Here is a 17,116-nt window from a genome sequence, read left to right on the forward strand (position 1 = left end):
CCATTGCTCCCCTACCGCGCTCGCCCCCCCCCCCCATTCCCCGCCCCTCCTCTTCTGCAGCTCCATCCTGGGTATCCCCCGCTTTTCTCTCATCCTCCCCTCCCCTTGCTTTGATGTTTGGACAGAGCAAAAAAGAGAGATAAGGCAATGAAAGGGAGATGTGGAGCAGATTAGCGGCATGACTCAACGTGAGCGATTGGCTCACAATTGGGGGGGAGGGGGGGCATTGCTGCAGTTGCTTCTTATGAAACACGGAAAGGTCAGCAGGAAAAACAGGATGTTTGCTGTGAAAACTCTCGTTCTATGCTAATTTCCTGGAGTTCTTAGGGGGCGACATGATCAAATGCAGAGGTCATCGACCGTTTGGAAATGGGAGAGCTTCTACAAAATGTGAAGGGCTACCAGTTTCTTACGCATTTCTGTAAGTAACATTGCACGTGATGGAAAAAAAAAACAGCAAAATCGACCCCGACTACTTACACGGGATAGAGGCACTGGCTCGTTTCGGCTGTGGCCTCCCCCTCCGAAGTTTCATTTTTAGTTCCAATGATTTACTATTGCAAGGGCCCGATGTGCTGTCGGTGTTCACGGTGTTGGTGAGATTGCATCAGGGATCATCTTTGAGCTCCTTCCTCGATGCATGAGTGATGGACAGGCTGACAGATGAGGTTAGACTGGATTCTGGACCAAGGCATTCGCAGACGACATTGTGATTTGCAGTGAAAGCAGGGAGAAGCTGGACGAACATTTTGAAAGGTAAGAGGCATGGACAGAAATGGGGAGGAATTTAGATTAGCCAGAGACAGAATTGATATGCCTGAATTGGGAATAGGGCGGGAGAGTAAGGCTCGAGAGAGAAGCGATAATGAGAGTGGTGGACTTTTGTAGACCGAGTGTCAACAGTTCAGAGCAATGGTAAGTGTGGTGAGGAAGTGAAGAAAATGCTCTGAGCAGGTTGGAACTGGTGGAGTTAAGTGACAGCCGTTAAAAGAGTTTGTGTGATGAAGCGGTTGGGGGATGATGTCTGGATTTCGAAACTGTGGCACTGAAGAGACAACAGAGATGACGTTGAGGTTGTGTCGAGGATAAAATTGGTGGATTGACATTCCAAATGAGCTCATCAGGGGATGGCCAAGGTTCAAAGTTCGCGAGAGCAGACGTAGATGGTTTGGACATATCCAGAAAGCTCACACCTGCCGCACTGGAGTGGATCCTGCTCAACTCATTCCCATTTTGTTGTGGCCACCCTCTACCTCCAGTGTCAGGACCTTCGGCGTATCGGTTGGGCTGCTACAGTGAACATTGGTGCGGGTACTCCTTCCACAGCAATCGAATCTGTAGAACTTCATCTCACTTTCCACTGAGGTTACTGAGGATCCTTTCAGCGACTGCCTGGTAAGGTGTTCCGGGCGCATTCAACCTGCGGGAAGCCTCAAGGATGACACCTTGGCAAAAAAAAAGTCTCCCGGGATGGTCTGGGAAAACATTGGAAATCAAGGCCCACCATGGATTTCACCTATGCTAACAACTACGTCATTAGCAGTGCACATCAGCCGAGATGAATTTTGAAGTACGTAAATCCCAGAAGAAAAAAAAAATCCAGATAAAGGCCTAACATGGAGCCTCTATTGTGACACTTTTCCATCCCTTTGGTAGTGAAACACAAAAAAGCAAATGGCCCCATGGACTAAACGCATGTGGCCGATAGCTATTCCTAATATTTTAATGAGACACGACTCAAAATATTAGTAATAGAACTTCACTCAGCGCAGTTAAAATGTGTGTGTGTGTATATATATATATATTTATACTTCAAGCTAAAATTTTAAAATGTCATTAACACTCAAACACAAAAACGACTCCAGAAGGTGAAATATGAAAAGCACTAAGAGTCTTTAATAATACAAGCTACATTTTATACATTTCTACAGCAAACTTTTTTCTTTTTAGTAAGACTAACACTTTCTAGGAAAAGGGGATTTGGAAAAGGGAGGTGGCTAATATAAAGTTTTACAACAGCTGATGAGAAAGTCATTACAAGTCTTATACTATAGATTTATATATATTTATATATATATATATTTGTCATCTCTGTATCCTGCTCAATAAGGTTTTCGTCCCATTAAATAACAGTAAAACATTTTGTCCCATCAACAATCAAGGTGAAGTATAAATTAGGTTCAAGCACCATTTCGTTTTAAAACCGGGACCGGGAAGAGGCCAAGTTTCAAATAAATACACGATACACTGGGATGTAAGGCTGCCATGGAAACACGACAATCATGATGACACGGGCGACCGTTTGAAAAGATGACAAACACTCACACAGTGGAAAGATTGTCACCGTTTGTTCCTCAAAAGATAAATTATTTGCTTGACTGTGGATGACATCGGACCTTCCACAGTTCATTAAATTTTATACAAAAGTCTTAAAACTTAAAAGCCATAACTGAACGTCATGTAAGTATAACGACAAGATATACAAGGAACCGTTTTTCATCATTTACGAGCTTGTCATCACCCCACCTTTTTCACAGTTTCTGGAAGATCGGGGTATCTGTGACTGAACCGAAGCATCTTTTTGCACCAGAACTCACTAGAGTTGGGATATTTTCAATCCTGCGTCAAAAAGACTGATCAGCGTGATATATTAAAATTGATGTGTAAGGGGCATCGGGCGGGGCAGAGGCAATGTGAAATTCAAATTTACTTGGCATATGGTGTGATGTATAAAACTGTTGACAGACAGCAACGGCTGCTTTCACTAAAACAAGGCAGGAGTGGTGAGTGTCGGGTGTTCAGACTTCAAACTTCCATGCTATATGTCCACTATCCCCCTTTCACACACAGACAACGTGCCGTCTCTGCCGTGCCCCTAAAAGCATGTGGGGAAGCCACGTAAACCCCGGCATTGCATCAAACGCACTGAAATGAAACCAATTTGCAGAGACAGATTGGGGAGTGTTTGAAAGGGCATCACAGAAAGCTCGAATAGAGGCTTTAAAATTCTCATCTAACACTTGGCACCCTGGCATCTGGTGTGATGTTGAAAATAATAGTTCTCAAACACCACAACAGGCTGGGAGAAATGAGTGGCTGTTTAATTTCAAAAATCCCATTCTGGCTGTCGGCTACCCATTTTCAGACAGCGCCCATCCTACCTCCGACACGTCGGGAACATTTGGAGGTTCAACCAACACTTCCAATCCATTTTCCGTACCATTATCACAGAAAAGTGAGGGAAGTATTCTGACAGTGCGAAAGGGGCTAGTGACACATGGACACAGATGCTGCTACCACATTATTGGGAATTTTTGACCGGATTTCACATGAAATTTTAGGTAGCTTTCAGACAACAATAAAAACGTCTGAAGTTTCCACTCTGAGACATGACAGCTTCGCAGCAGTCAATAGCAACCGCTCAACTACTAAAAACACATACGCACGCGTACAAACAGTGAGAAAGGAAGATTATCGGGGGTATAAAAAGTGGAAGATTTCAAAAAGTCTGATTGGAAAGACGGAGGCACGAAGATGCCCGTTAAAAGCCCAGCACACCAGTCGCATGCCCCAGACACCGCATCTGTGACTTGTCGCCAATACAATTCAACATCAATTTGGTCATCAAATCAAAGTGTCTTCCAGGCTCATTACAATGACGGAAAAATAAGAGACCTTCAAAATAGTTTTGCAAAAACAGGTCAGTGTATTCCTGTGTATCAGTCAGAGTATTGGAGGTCCAAGTCCACAGTTCCGTCCGTCACAACCAGCCTGACCCGCTTGGGTTTGGTAGGGCCCATTGAGTGAGATGTTGGTCCATAGTGCGGTATGTCCTGGTGGTCGCCTGGGTGGTTCTGGTGGTGAGCGTCCTTCTTTAGGTGTTCATCCGGACCCCCTTTGTGTCCCGAGAAGGTACCCATGGAAAACGGGGGCTGGTTGGATGCCTGAGAACCGCAGGGTTCCAGGACCAGCCGCCCCTGAGTGCCAGACGGCTCCATCAAGCAATGGTAGGTGTAGTTTGTGGGGCCGAGTCCCGGGTAACCTTCGGGCCCATCCCTGAGACCCAACGTCAACGAGTGGTCGCCGCTGAAATTGAGTACATAAGGGGGTCCCTGTGGTCCATAAGAGAAGGAGGCTGCCGGGTGGCTCTTGCCGACCGATGCCGGTGTGCCGGGCGGCGTACTGTGGGCCACTTGAGGACTGCTGTGATGTGACATTGGAGAAAGCGACGACGTGAAGCTAAAATCAAATGGATCCTGCTGAGGGTAACACGGCTGGTTCTTGTCAGAGCCCAGCGGCGTGGATTTGTCATGTTTGGAGTTTTTCTCCTGTGGGAAAGAATAACCGTCTTTACTGGGGAAGAAGAAAGGTCTCGGCAGCGCAGAGAAGTTTTTGTACGTCAAAGTGGTATCGTCCTGCTTATCGGAGGCTGGTTTACTTCGGATGAATGACGGGTGCAAGGATGAGCCATGTTTGTTGAAATAGACGCTGGACCTGCTGGGGTTAACGGAAGGAGCAAAATAGCTTAGGTTCTGAGCAGAATGAGTGCCTTTGTGATGACTCTGCGGGTCCTCACTTGTGTTTTCGGTGGATTTTGTTCCGAATGTTTTAGATGTAGAGTGGCCGCCGGCAGCCACATGGTCTTTGGAGGGAACACTGTACAAGTTCTGGCTTGGGTTACCACCCTGAATTTTAACAACCCTGTGGATCACAGTGGGTGACTTCTCCTGAATGTTGAAGGGATTGTCAGGGAAGGGGTTGGGATTTCTTCCAGCCAAGAGTTGAGGATTGAGGAATTTACCGGCCATCGGAGACGCCAGGACAGGCTTCATCTGGGGGACGCCTCGCTGCGCAGTAGGCTGGCAGTTTGGAAAAGACTGGGGCTGTTTGGAAATTGACATGCGGTGGAAGGGTCCATTGGTTTTGAGGTTGGATGTAGCTCTCGACTGGCTGCTGCTTGGTTTGGCATTCAGGGTGGGCTGTGCTGAAGGAAGAGTAGTCTGAGACACAACAGCAGGCGTGCCAAATAGGCGAGGTTTGCTAACCGCGGATGACGAATGATATTTGAAGTCCTCTCTGGACACCCTCATTCCGGGATTTTTACTGAGAAGGTGGTCCTTTCCCGCCAGTTCGGTATTGGTGAACGCTGAAAAACTGAAACCTGCTTGGGCTGGGATTTTGCCAGAGGCACTCTTTGCCTCACAGTCCAGAGGAACAGAATCATTCTTGGATGTGAGCAGAGCGGGGAAGAAGTGGAGATCATCACTGGTGAAGTTGTTGCCGGGACTCGGGGAGCCGAGGTAGGGTGTCTCAGTGGGCCACGTGTCCGAGGGGCTGTGCGAGAGTGGGCTACTGAAGGGGTCTGTGGGGGGATCCAGTGAACACAGATCGGAGGGCGATGAGTCGAGAATGTTCTGTGGCTGATCATAGCCTTCAAAGTTGAGACACTGGAAGTCCAGGAGGTCGTCGCAGCAGTTTGCGAAGTTGGGCTCGCCCGGTAGAATGTTGTCCGCAGTTGGGAACGGTGGAGATTGAGACTGAGGCTGGATGATGGAACTGGAAATTCCAGACAAGGCGGATGTCTTTTCCAAAATCTGTGATGAGCAAAGACCCTCAGAGAGCCTGGAGAGGCTGTTGTCAATCTGTTGGAGGGACTGGCTGAGGCAGCTCGCGGGTGTCTCCACAGGGCCACACTTGGACGCCATTTTGTGCCGCTGCTTCCTGCCACCACTGCTGCTGCTGCAGGTTTCCAGTCGCTCAGCAGTTATGTTCGCTGCGACCGCGCTCTCTGGGGTCTCGCTTTGCGGGGAAGACAGGGAAAGTGGCGACAGTGACAACGACATCTGCAGCGCTTCAGTTTTCTGGAGCAATGAGTGACAGTTCAACTTCTGAGTCAACGGTGGTGGCTCCTCTCGGACCTTGCTTAAATCCAGCAGTCCTGGTATTTGCTGGACTAAAGGGGGACTTCGTACCTCTCGCTTCACTGGTGTATCCATTTTAACTTCGGACTGGTCCTGCCTCTCATCCGTGTCGTCCACCTCCCAGATGTCCTTCACTTTTCTGCGCAATTTGAGAACCGGCAGAGGAACACCTTTAAAATCCAAATTGGACTCCATTTTCTGCTGCGACCCACGATCAAACATGCAGCAGCTTCTAGCGAGCCCATCTTCCGTTTTCGTTTGACGGACAAAAGATGACGTCTCACTTTTGTCCAACTGAGGGCTTGAACCAGAAAGAATCCTCCCGTCTGTTTTTTCTTTGTTCTCTTCTCTGTCCAGCTCCGAAATTGTGGACGCATTCTTCCTCTCGCCCCGTTTTTTCAGGCGAAGAAGTCTGCTTTTGGACTTCTTACTGGCCTGCACATGGGCCTGAGCCGCCTGCATCTCCATGCTCAACACAGACACTGAATCCATGATGGCTTTAAGCGGATCGTTGTTGAGTTCCTCCTCCTTTTTGACCATACAGCCCAACTCGTTGCTCTGCATCTCCCACAATTTCCCTCTTCTCCGCTTGAAACGAATCCTGAAGTTAAGTTCTGGCTTTGTCTCCTCAACATCACTTTGTTCCAAAGCTGACGTTCCCTTCTGAGAGTCTCTCTCTTGCTCATCCGTCGTCTGATGGTTCCTGTCGAGCTGAACTGTCTCTTGGTTGCTGTTCTCATCTTTCCTCTCAGATTTAAACGTGTGAACTTTCCTCAATCGACTCTGAGGAGTTTCAATAACTCGAGGCCTTAGCACCCTACCCACGTTTTGCCTTGTGACTCTTCTGGAGCTCACCCCCCGGACTTTTGCTCGCGTCCTTTTGCTTTTTTTGTCATGTTTGATATTCTTTTCTGGATGACGATTCAGTTCCTGCCTTGAGGACGGGTCGGAAACCTCCTTCCGGCTAGTGGCAGAAGCAGCAGTTACGCCTTGCTCCGGCTCCACAGCACTGCGGAACGTCCGCTTCTTCAGAGGTATATTGGACTGCATGGCGTCAAGGTGCTGTGTGGTCTGGCACATGTTGGCACATGAAATAGGCGACTGGAGAGGTAGTGTGTTGAGACAGGTTGCCTCCGGTTCCACGATCTGGGTTGGATTCTGCACAGTGGGGACTAAACCGTTTTCTGTGCTGTTGGATTTCAGCTCGGCTTTCGTCTTTATTCTTCTGTGGCTTTTCTGCCACCGCCCGCCATTCCGTCTTGCTGCCACATGGCTGCCTGCATGGATTTCTCTTGCATTTGAGGGGGAACTATCACCATGTGGTTGCTTGACTACTGAAGCTTTATCGTTCTTCAAAAAATCAGACAAGAGGACTTTGGCCTGCTTTATGATTATGTCATTGCTTGGATTGTGTACTGGTTTATTTGCAGTGCAATTTAACGGTTCTGAAACAACAACCTCACCTGGATTTGGAGATTTAACACCCTGCAAGTTATTCTGTTGGCTCGTTTTTACACCGGACATGGTTTTACATTCAGTGGCTGTGGCATTTCTTTTCTTTTTGTGTTCTTCCGGTTTCTCTTTGTCTGGTTGTGTACCCTCTTCGGTTATTGTCTGGATTTCAATAACCTTGTTCTTCCCGCCTTCCTCGAGATGAGAGGAGTCACCCACTGCCTCTTTTGAGGCGTGCCGCTTCCGTAGTGTTCCCTGATCAATGGCCTTAAAGAACATTTCCCGCACTCCTCGAGGGGCTTCGGCGGCACAGTGGCCCGGCGTAATCTGGGATGGTGGTCGCTGCCTCTGCTGGGATTTCTGTGTGCTCAGTGGTCTGAGGCCCTGAATCTGCCTCATCTTCCCTCTCAGCTCCTCCCTTATGTCCCGGTTGTCAACACTCACTCCCGGTGCCTCTTCGCAAGGCGCTGAGATTCGAGTCAGGCGGACGGTCAGGTATTGCTTGAGTGACACTACTGGTTTGTCTGAAATTTTCTTACAAGGGGCCGGGGCAGTCTGACATACGCTGGGTTCTAAGTTCTCTTGCTCCTTGCTCTCTTGCTTTTTTGTGATGGAGGTTTTGTCCGGGTCGACCCTATCCGTGCTTCTGGTTCTTGACGAGCTCCTCAAGGGAACCCCTCTGACAGATTTTCCATTTGGGCCTACCCGAACTCTGTTCTTCTGAAGACGACCTAGCGAGAAACGCTTCACGTTGGTGGTTGTCCTTGGTTTCACCAACTCCAGCTGCTGCAGGAGGGCCCTCTCTTTGCTTTTAGGATCCTTGCAGACAAGCAAAAAGTCCAGCGAGTGGCGCCGCACCCTAATCCTTAGGTCCCGGATCACGCACTGTGACAATAGCGGCAGCGTTCGTTGCTCTTCACTGGGTCTCGCAAGTCTGTGGTTCTGTAGCCTCCACTTATTTGTCTGGTCCCACTTTCGGTTTTTAAGGGCGTTCTTCCGCATCTGATGGGTGAAAGAGTTCCTCGAGGGGATAGCTAGAAGGCAAAAGACAGTCAAGTCACTACGGGGAGTTCCAATTTCCAAAAGCACAGTCCTCTCTTGACTTACAAGTTTTAATTCAAACTGTAACCAAGCTGGGAACCCAATGTATTCATATATCAAATCAATTTCCTCAATTTAAATGCAAGAAATCTATTACAGACCACTAAAAAAAACAACAATTTTTTTTGAAGACAAAATGCATGAATTACCCCAAATAACAATGAAAAGATTAGAGAGTTTATGGTACTTAGTACTTTTTGATGCAGTGTATTGCCTGAGTGAAGGCTCCTGTGTGTTGCATGTGTGAAGCGGCAAAGCCCAGTGACTTCAGTGTGAGCGTCTGCACCATGTTTACCTTAACTACTTGATTTTTTTTCTCACTTCATTTGAGCTGCGGTGATTCTGAAGCTAACTCGCAAAAAAACAAACAAAACGTAGCACTCTTAAGTCAGGGTACCAAGTGTACTCTATATTTCAGAAGTTATTACAAGCAAAAGTGAAGCAAAAAGCCCTGAGTGAATACCTGAATGTAATCCTGAAATAATAGGCCTGGAGTTTAAGTGTCCCTTCTCTCGCTGGTGCCGAAGGTATCGCTCCCGGAGGCGGTACTTCTGGCCCACGGAGTCTTTTGTTTCCTCGCATTCCGGCTGCTTCCCTCTGTGTTTAAAATGACCTTCCCCTTTCCTAGAGGAGAATCAACGCTGGGGCGTTAGACATGACTCAAAACGGGCCCGAAAGATCCAGATGGAAGAGCCAAGCGACACACCTCTCGCAGGTGCAGCACTCGCACATTTCGTTGCCCTCGCCAAAGAAGCTGGCACCGTAGAAGCACGTGATCTCCTCCCCAGGCGAGATGGGTCGAATCACCTCCACGCAAGCGCCGTTCTTCTCACCGGGGACAAACTGGGCGTGACAAAGACAAAGCGTTGGTCGGGCCCACAAGAGATGCGCAGATAGACAGATGGCAGGGACAATAAAATCTGATGCTCAACGTTTAGAAGTAATCAAGTCAATGATGTGGATAATTGTCCAGGTTAGACCTCGTATTACTTTGTCTCTGATGAATGAATGTTTGCTCACCTTGCAGTTTGGCTTGCAGTCTTCGAGCACAAACACAAGACAGACAGACAAAGATGTGATTAGTTTAGGCACAAAATCAATCAAGTCTAATAATTCCATTCCCTCAAAGGGAATGGCATTACTTCATGGGATTAAATTCCTAAAAACTCAAAAGATTCTTTATCGCGCAACAGCAAACATTCCCAAAATATTTTCGGGGTGCAAATTAAAACTTTGTGCTTCAAATGGCCATCATGCCATCTAAACAAGCAAAGTGTATAATACTGTCCTGGAACTCAGCTCTGTTCATCATTATAAATAATCAATACATTACCGATTGTTAAGAATTCTGTCATGGCGTTCAATTTACTTGCTGTAACATTCAGTTCCAAGAATTTTTTATGCCACCTAATGTTTCTTCACTAAATATAACCAATACTGGTGGATAATGTACAATAATAATTATTATAAATCTATATTCAGACAAACTTTTTTGGACAAAATGTCATTAAAATTAAATGTGTTTGTGGCAAGTGGATGTTCATCACAAGATTGACGGATTTTTCCCCCCCCGGATAATTACCCTTCATGTAATTTTTAAGAAAAAAATCTTCATTATCCTTGAACATGACATTTAACCTTCCATTATGGAAAGAACAAATTCAAGACTTTAATGAAGAGTGGATTTTTAGGACCTTTGAAGACCAGATAGAGTCCATAAATATTTATTTAAGAAAATCTAACTTTTTAAGGATCTGGGCACAACTAGTATATTGAAGCAATGACGGCAGAATGGAATTGAAAGGGGCACTGTCTAAAAATGTGTTGATTTTACACTGTTTTTTAAATTAATTAATTTTAATAACACGCAGAAAATATGTTCCATCACATCAATGTATACATATTTTTGAAGTATTTGTAGGTCAGGTAATTATTAATTATCTTACATAGGGTGCGCCTCCTCTACAAGAGGCTGCCATGTTTCGCACCCCCACGGGTACTCGAAGGAGACAAACTGAGCTAACGTCGTTCCTCAACTTGATTCGCACCCCACGGATACTCAAAGGAGAGAAACTGAGCTAACGTCGTTCCTCGACTTGATGACTACAGCATGTTTAAAAACTGCCATGAACTTATTCCAGCACTTGAGGGAGGACTAAAAGTCTTTTGGGATGATATTTTGCTTACACCTTTGCTGAAGAAATTGGTGGTACGCATGCGAAGACCTTCAAAATGCATGCACTGCATTCTATCAGTTCATAACTAGATGGCAGTAAAGATTCTACACGCTGTACCTTTTAAGTACCGATGAATTGCAGGTGATAGAGTATGTCATTTTAAAGACTAAGATCACTAATTATGCAAAAACATTTTAAAATTTCAATTTTGGCACTGTAAACTCTAAATGGAAATTTCCAAAAGAGCCGTGGACATCTCAAATATCTTGAAGCAATGAAGGCAAAATGGCAGCAGAGGGCACCATTCATTCACACACAAATAACCTCTGTGGACATATATGGATATTTCCACAAAAAATGTGCAAACATCAAGGACTTGTTTGAGTTCAAACCTGACTTTTTGGCTCACTTGAATGTCCAAACTGACCGTGGTTTATGAAGGCAGCGGGTCCAAGCCAGAGCTGAGCGCAGCGTTTGCGCGTGGAGTACATGACGCTGAAGTCGTTGACGCCCGCCCGCAGCACAGCGCTGTCAGCCGGACTCAGCTCGGCGATGCAGCCCAGAAGGACCTCCACGCGCTCCCCCGCAAACCTGACCGGCAGCGACAAATGTTTCACCCTAAAGTATTTTCATGTTTCTCAGCATCAGGGCCTTGCCGGGTGGTCCAAGGTGATTGACTACCACAGACTTCAAATGAAAACTGTAATTTAGTGAGTTTGGGGTTGCACTGCCACATTAAACTCCAAAAGATTTACTCTTTAGTTCCTTGGATATCTCATATTTACACCAATACAGTGCAACCTGTCGGTGAGGAGGCTAAATCAAACTAAGGCGGGAAAATATGAAGGCTAAAATCATCATTCAAGCCATTTCTTAACCCAACGGCACTGCCTTTGTTTGTTTACTAAATGATGCCATTTGAGAAGGCTAAGGATTTAACCACCCGGAAGTACGCGTGATGCCATGATGCAACGTCTTCTAGAATACCCCAACCACTGGTCCGTGGCCCAAGTCACACAGCCAACCCCCCCCCAGCTAAATACGACTGCTTAATGTTGCTTAAGTGAAGAATGTCCATTGGCGACAACTCGTAAGGGAGAGCTATGTCTTGACTCACCAGTGTCGAGTAGAGGTAATCTTGGCTCCGTTGGTCTCCGAGGAGTAGCGGTCACATGACTCGATCTGGATGCCGCTATCCAAAAGGAAGGCGTTGAGGTAGCGGTTCACCTGTGGATATGACGGCGACTTCAGAACACTCATTTTGTGAGCCTTGGAATTAACACGACACGTCGGATATACACACCTTATGCGTGACAGCGAGCGCCACCGTGGACTTTTGGCTATGGATTATTTCTAGTGGTTCTGTCGGAGGTGATGGTTATCATGAATAAGCGGCAAGTGGAGCCGCAGCATAAACTGTGCGATATGTCCCATATTGTCTGACAGTGTGCTGCGGATTATTCGTATCCTTTTTCTTCCGTTGGATTGTGCAGAGTGGTGCCATGACAAATATGCGAAGGCGAGCTATGGTGTTAATTCTAGGACAGATACATCGCATGACAACTGTGTCCAGGTGTGAGAAAGATTTTTGCACGGTGGATTATTTTTAGTAGTAGTCATTTCCTTGTCCGGACACCCGGTGGTTGGCGCATCGACTTCACAGTGCAGAGGTACCGGGTTCAATTGCAACTGCAGCCTCCCTGTGTGGAGTTTGCATGTTCCCCGCCTGCGTGGGTTTTCTCCGGGTACTCCGGTTTACTCCCACATTCCAAAAACATGCATGGCAGGCTGATTGAACACTCTAAATTGTCCGTAGATGCGAGTGTGAGCTCAAGCGCAGATGGTTGTTCGTCTCCGTGTGCCCTGCGATTGGCTGGCAACCGGTCCAGGGTGTCACCCGCCTACTGCCCAAAGACGGCTGGGATAGGCTCCAACACCCCCTGCCACCCTTGTAAGGATAAGCGGATCGGAAAATGGATGGATGGATGGATTTCCTTCTCCTCCTTCGGCTTATCAACACTGACACCCATTTGAAATACTTCATACACAAAAAAAAAATAACCGGGAAAAATTATATGTAAGGGAATACCTTGTACCTTTATGTTCTGAATTCTAGTTTGTTGAAACTTTTACCCTAAATTTCAATTCACTACTGACAGAGACATACCAGGGAGGCAACATGTAATTAGTATAGTCACTAAAATATTATAAATGAAATCGGACAGTATGAGTACACACGTGCTGCCTCAGTAGATCCTGCCGGTGACTCCCCAAAGCGTTGAAGTAGTCGCCCGCCAGCTCGCCCACCGTCAGCGCCTCGAAGGTGGCGTTGAAGTCGTGTGTGCGTTGAAAGCGCAGCAGCGTCTCCTTCAGGTTGCCCCAGCGACGCACCTCCGGAGCGGGGCTACACACACGCAGAAAGAGAGAGAACGTCATTGTTTTTAGATTTAAATTCACACCAACACTTTTGGGCCACTTTAAGGGACTTTTTAAGCAGGAGTGAATTTATACAAAAGAATCCTGGTGTGTTCCAAACAATTGGACCAAGACCCACTTTTTGAGGTGGTCCCAGTGCGGTTCCAAACGGAGTGTGTGCGGTTGGCTACAGGTCGAACTACTGACGATGTTCCAACATGTTGAAAAATAGTGTCGCAAAATGTGCATTGAATGTCCAGCTCTTGACACTCAAAATGATTTTGTAGCAGAAACATGCAGAGCAAGAATGCAGAATATAGGAATGGCATGTTTTCCGCCATTTTGGGGTTTGTGCTTTCAGTGCTGCCCTTGTCATTTACATTTAATGGGAGCACCAATCATCCATGTCTGTTGTGTAAAACTTGAGCAATATAATGTGAATTGAAAGCCTTGTGGTTTCTGCATTTATTGTCAAAATATTCATCATTAATGCAAAGAAAATGACAGAAAATGTGAATATGTACTTTACAAGTCCTTTTCCAGTGCAGCCTTACATTTTCTGCTTGTGGACCTAAAATTTTAAAATATGAAGATTAGGCTGGAGCGCTTGCTGCATGGATAATTTCAAGATTCATTCATTCATTCATTCATTCATCTTCCGTACCGCTTGATCCTCACTAGGGTCGCGGAGGGGGGGGGGGGGTGCCAGCCCATCCCAGCCGTCTCCGGGCAGTAGGCGGGGGACACCCTGAATCGGTTGCCAGCCAATCGCAGGGCACACATAGACGAACAACCATTCGCACTCACACTCACACCTAGGGACAATTTAGAGTGTTCAATCAGCCTGCCATGCATATTTTTGGAATGTGGGAGGAAACCAGAGCACCCGGAGAAAACCCACGCAGGCCCGGGGAGAACATGCAAATTCCACACAGGGAGGCAGGAGCTGGAATCAAACCCGGGACCTCTGCACTGTGAAGCCGACGTGCTAACCACTGGACTACCGGGCCGCCCTAATTTCAAGATGTTCTGTTTATTTTTTTTTCATGCAAGGTGTTGAATAACAGGCAAGATTTTTTTTAATCATAAATCCAACTAAGGTATATAAACTATATATTGTATTACCACAAATACTGGGATCTCACTGTTGATTTGTATACTGCCTTCCCGATCAGAAATGTCAGTATTTCAAAACTGTGTTTTATTTTGAAAAAATTAGGGAAGCAAATACAGCAGGTCCTTAATTTATGACCTACACTAGGCCCTTAATAGAAGATATCCAGTATGCCGCCACAAATCCAAATCCACTGTCAATAATCCTAATTGTACAATCCTTTTTTTCCGCATCCATTATTTGCAATTCAGATTTTACATTGCAGAGTGCAACATACAGTGCACACTGTTTTCAGCTATCAAACCATAGGGACCATAAATTAGTTCAGCTGGCACATACCTGCACAAATAGATTCATGTTGACATATTATACTGTACATGACGTAAATATACCATCTCGAGTCTTACATTTTGTACATACTGTGTATGTTCTCCAATTACTGCTCATGCACTTCTGGATAGTAACCATGTACATTTCCTTGCACTTGTGAAGTGTGAAATAAAGTTTAGTCCAATCGGAAACGGAGTGCATCTTAACCATGGTTCCTTCCACACCGTTCGTGAACTCGAAATCTCGTATGACAGGATGTAAGGACGCTACGAATGCCCTAGTGACGCTCAAGTAATTGACGCAGGATCACGAACTAACTTACCTGATATTCATTTTATGAGTGGTGAAGCCCAAGAGAGGGTCCAGCACCAGGCTGGTGGCCAGGTCATCAATCTCACACAGTTCCTTCACACTCATTCTAGTGCAGCAGTCCATGGCCTCCCACCATCAGCATGCTGAAAAAGGTTGAACATCTACCGTAAGAGCAGCAAAAAAACACGGCAAACAGCAAACCGCAGTAACTCAATCACTTGCAGTCCACTTTGGGTCTACAAAAACAAATCTATGAATTTAACCTAAGACACTGTGTCAAATCAGAACATAAGTTGAGCAAAAGCATGAAAAAATGTGACATACTAGTGTTTTTACTGCATAACTCGGTTTAAAATGTTGCACTTGTCTGCATTCTTCATTTTGTCCACAGAAGACTACTTATGTTGCAATTTACTGATAAGACTCAGAACTGTTGATGTTCCATTTTTAGTGTCGTTGACTACTTGCTACTAGAGATAAGTAATTAACTAATGCAAACTGAACTATGACCTAAAATCAAGGTACGTACCAAACCGGCATTTGGGGATCTTTTTCTTCCTGCCCTCATTCCTTCCTTCTTCGCTTCCTTTCCTCACACCTGCTTTTTGTTCCTGCATCAATCATCCTTCAGTTACTCCATCCTAATTTGGTGCCATTCTCCCTTCATTTCCACCTCCTGTCACACCTGCTTTTTGTTCTTTATTCACGCATTCATGCATGCATGTATCTTCCATCACAGCAGTTTCTACCTTTCTTTGCAGACCTGTTTTCTTGTTTCCTTCCTTTCTGCCTTCTCTTAGACCCACTTTTTTATTTGGCATCTTCCCTTCTGCTTTTATGCCTTTCTTACACTGCTTTGGAATCCACATCGTTTGTACTGGATTCACACCATTTATCATTAGTTACGCCTCCTGTAAAGGGGGGAAAGTTAATTTAAACAGTTCACACCTATCTTGTACAAGAATGAGGTTTATCCCGTTACAACCCCAACCACGATGTGAAAAACAACTTTGACATCTCCTGACTGTCCAGAATAAAAATGCACACCGGCCTTCATGATTAATAACAAGCTACAATGAGGCCGCTTGTTAAAATCGTGTCACTACGTCCCACAACTAGGAGGCATCGAGTGTCGACGAGTTCATTACTGACTACAGTAGATTTAGCTCGTTACAATAGCATGTTGCTCGTCAGCTGCTGTGCACAAGTGTGTAGTGGGTAGCGGCTTTGGAGAGCTAGCATCCCCGCATCATACAAACACATTAGCGAAAGAGTCAAAGCATAGCAAGACGGCCGCCGCGCAGAACCTACCTGGGAGTCTTTTCCGGTCAACGAAAGCAGGTGCTTGAGAGTGGAGGACTAAGATCCCCCCAAAAATCAGCTCTTCGTCTGGGCAGCTAGTCTAGCAACATGCTAGCTTGGTAGCGAGCTAGCTGACTGGCTATCTAGCGTTCCGTTCCAGAATACTTCTGGAATCTAATGAAAACGCGGCGAGCAAATATCCGCGATTAACGTGACAAGTGCACGCGATGAGTTGTGTTTGTTATTTTTGTGACTGTAGTTGCCAGCTAAAACAGTAATTCGGCATGTTATATCATAAAAAAATAGAAAAAAATAAGATTAGTCTCTGGTAGTAAAAGTTGATCGGCTACGTCCCACTGCAACCGAACGAACTGCACCGGTGGGCACGCCCACCCAAGGCTCCCATTTGTCGGTTGCAATGTCAATCATGCAAAGCAAACGAATTGTTTGGAATCCGACTCTTGTGATTTGCCGGTTCGTAGTAGGGGCGGAGTATATAGTATGTTGATGCACAATGTGGGCTTCAATTTAGCGAACGCTATTGGTTGAATTCGGCGTCTATTTGGCAAATCACACTCACCCGGTTGTTGTGTTGAAAGCCTACAATTGGTCGCTCTTTTCGTGATGTTTTACTGATGCCGCTACCCGGTGAGGAGAAAAGGAAGCGTATATGACAGGGCCTCCTTTTGCAACACATTTTGACCACTGTCGCCCCCTCATCCTCATTTCCGCCTTAGCGGTGCAGTGCTACAAATTTGCAAACATTCGCTGCTTCAATTGGAACGTTCAAGAATTGGCCACCTGTTGAAGGAGCAAGCCGTGCATTAGCCAGCGGTTTCGTACATTAAATTGCCCAGCACATTGGACACAAGCAGGAACAGGCCCCACTGTGGCATTTATAATTTAATTAAAAATGAAATCAAAGCAGATATTTTTATTCAAAATAAAGTTTAACGTGAAAAGACCATTGTGATCACTGTCGTTACAGGGGT

General features: G+C 45.9%; 2 protein-coding genes and 2 long non-coding RNA genes across 6 annotated transcripts in view; 2 read left to right on the forward strand and 2 right to left on the reverse strand.

The window, feature by feature from the left end:
• Positions 1–550, reverse strand: part of shank1 (SH3 and multiple ankyrin repeat domains 1) — a 50,504-nt gene extending 49,954 nt beyond the window's left edge. The window contains exon 1 of the mRNA XM_052048682.1: positions 481–550. Coding sequence (XP_051904642.1) covers positions 481–535 — 55 coding nt within the window. The 5' untranslated portion in view covers positions 536–550. The remainder of the gene's footprint in view (positions 1–480) is intronic.
• Positions 1–17,116, forward strand: part of LOC127589522 (uncharacterized) — a 134,340-nt gene that overhangs the window by 113,658 nt on the left and 3,566 nt on the right. The gene's annotated exons all lie outside the window — the stretch shown is intronic.
• Positions 236–9,422, forward strand: LOC127589520 (uncharacterized). The gene is made up of 3 exons (XR_007959428.1): positions 236–421; positions 9,105–9,189; positions 9,263–9,422. It is a non-coding gene; the product is annotated as an uncharacterized LOC127589520 (long non-coding RNA).
• On the reverse strand, positions 1,872–16,698 carry kmt5c (lysine methyltransferase 5C). Of its 3 annotated transcripts, none has more exons than XM_052048684.1 (9): positions 16,134–16,698; positions 14,833–14,965; positions 12,890–13,055; positions 11,769–11,878; positions 11,079–11,242; positions 9,495–9,514; positions 9,181–9,317; positions 8,938–9,098; positions 1,872–8,407 (listed from the first exon to the last, which is right to left on the reverse strand). In XM_052048684.1, the coding sequence occupies exons 2-9, from the start codon at positions 14,943–14,945 to the stop codon at positions 3,720–3,722; spliced, it is 5,559 nt and encodes a 1,852-aa protein (XP_051904644.1). In that variant the 5' UTR covers positions 14,946–14,965; positions 16,134–16,698; the 3' UTR covers positions 1,872–3,719. The 3 variants fall into 3 exon arrangements, with proteins under 3 accessions (XP_051904644.1, XP_051904645.1, XP_051904646.1); XM_052048685.1 differs by lacking the exon at positions 16,134–16,698 and adding an exon at positions 15,352–16,114; XM_052048686.1 differs by lacking the exons at positions 12,890–13,055; positions 14,833–14,965; positions 16,134–16,698 and adding an exon at positions 11,955–12,849.

The sequence above is a fragment of the Hippocampus zosterae genome, chromosome 17 (genome assembly GCF_025434085.1).
Source record: "Hippocampus zosterae strain Florida chromosome 17, ASM2543408v3, whole genome shotgun sequence".
NCBI classification, from domain to species: Eukaryota; Metazoa; Chordata; class Actinopteri; order Syngnathiformes; family Syngnathidae; genus Hippocampus; species Hippocampus zosterae.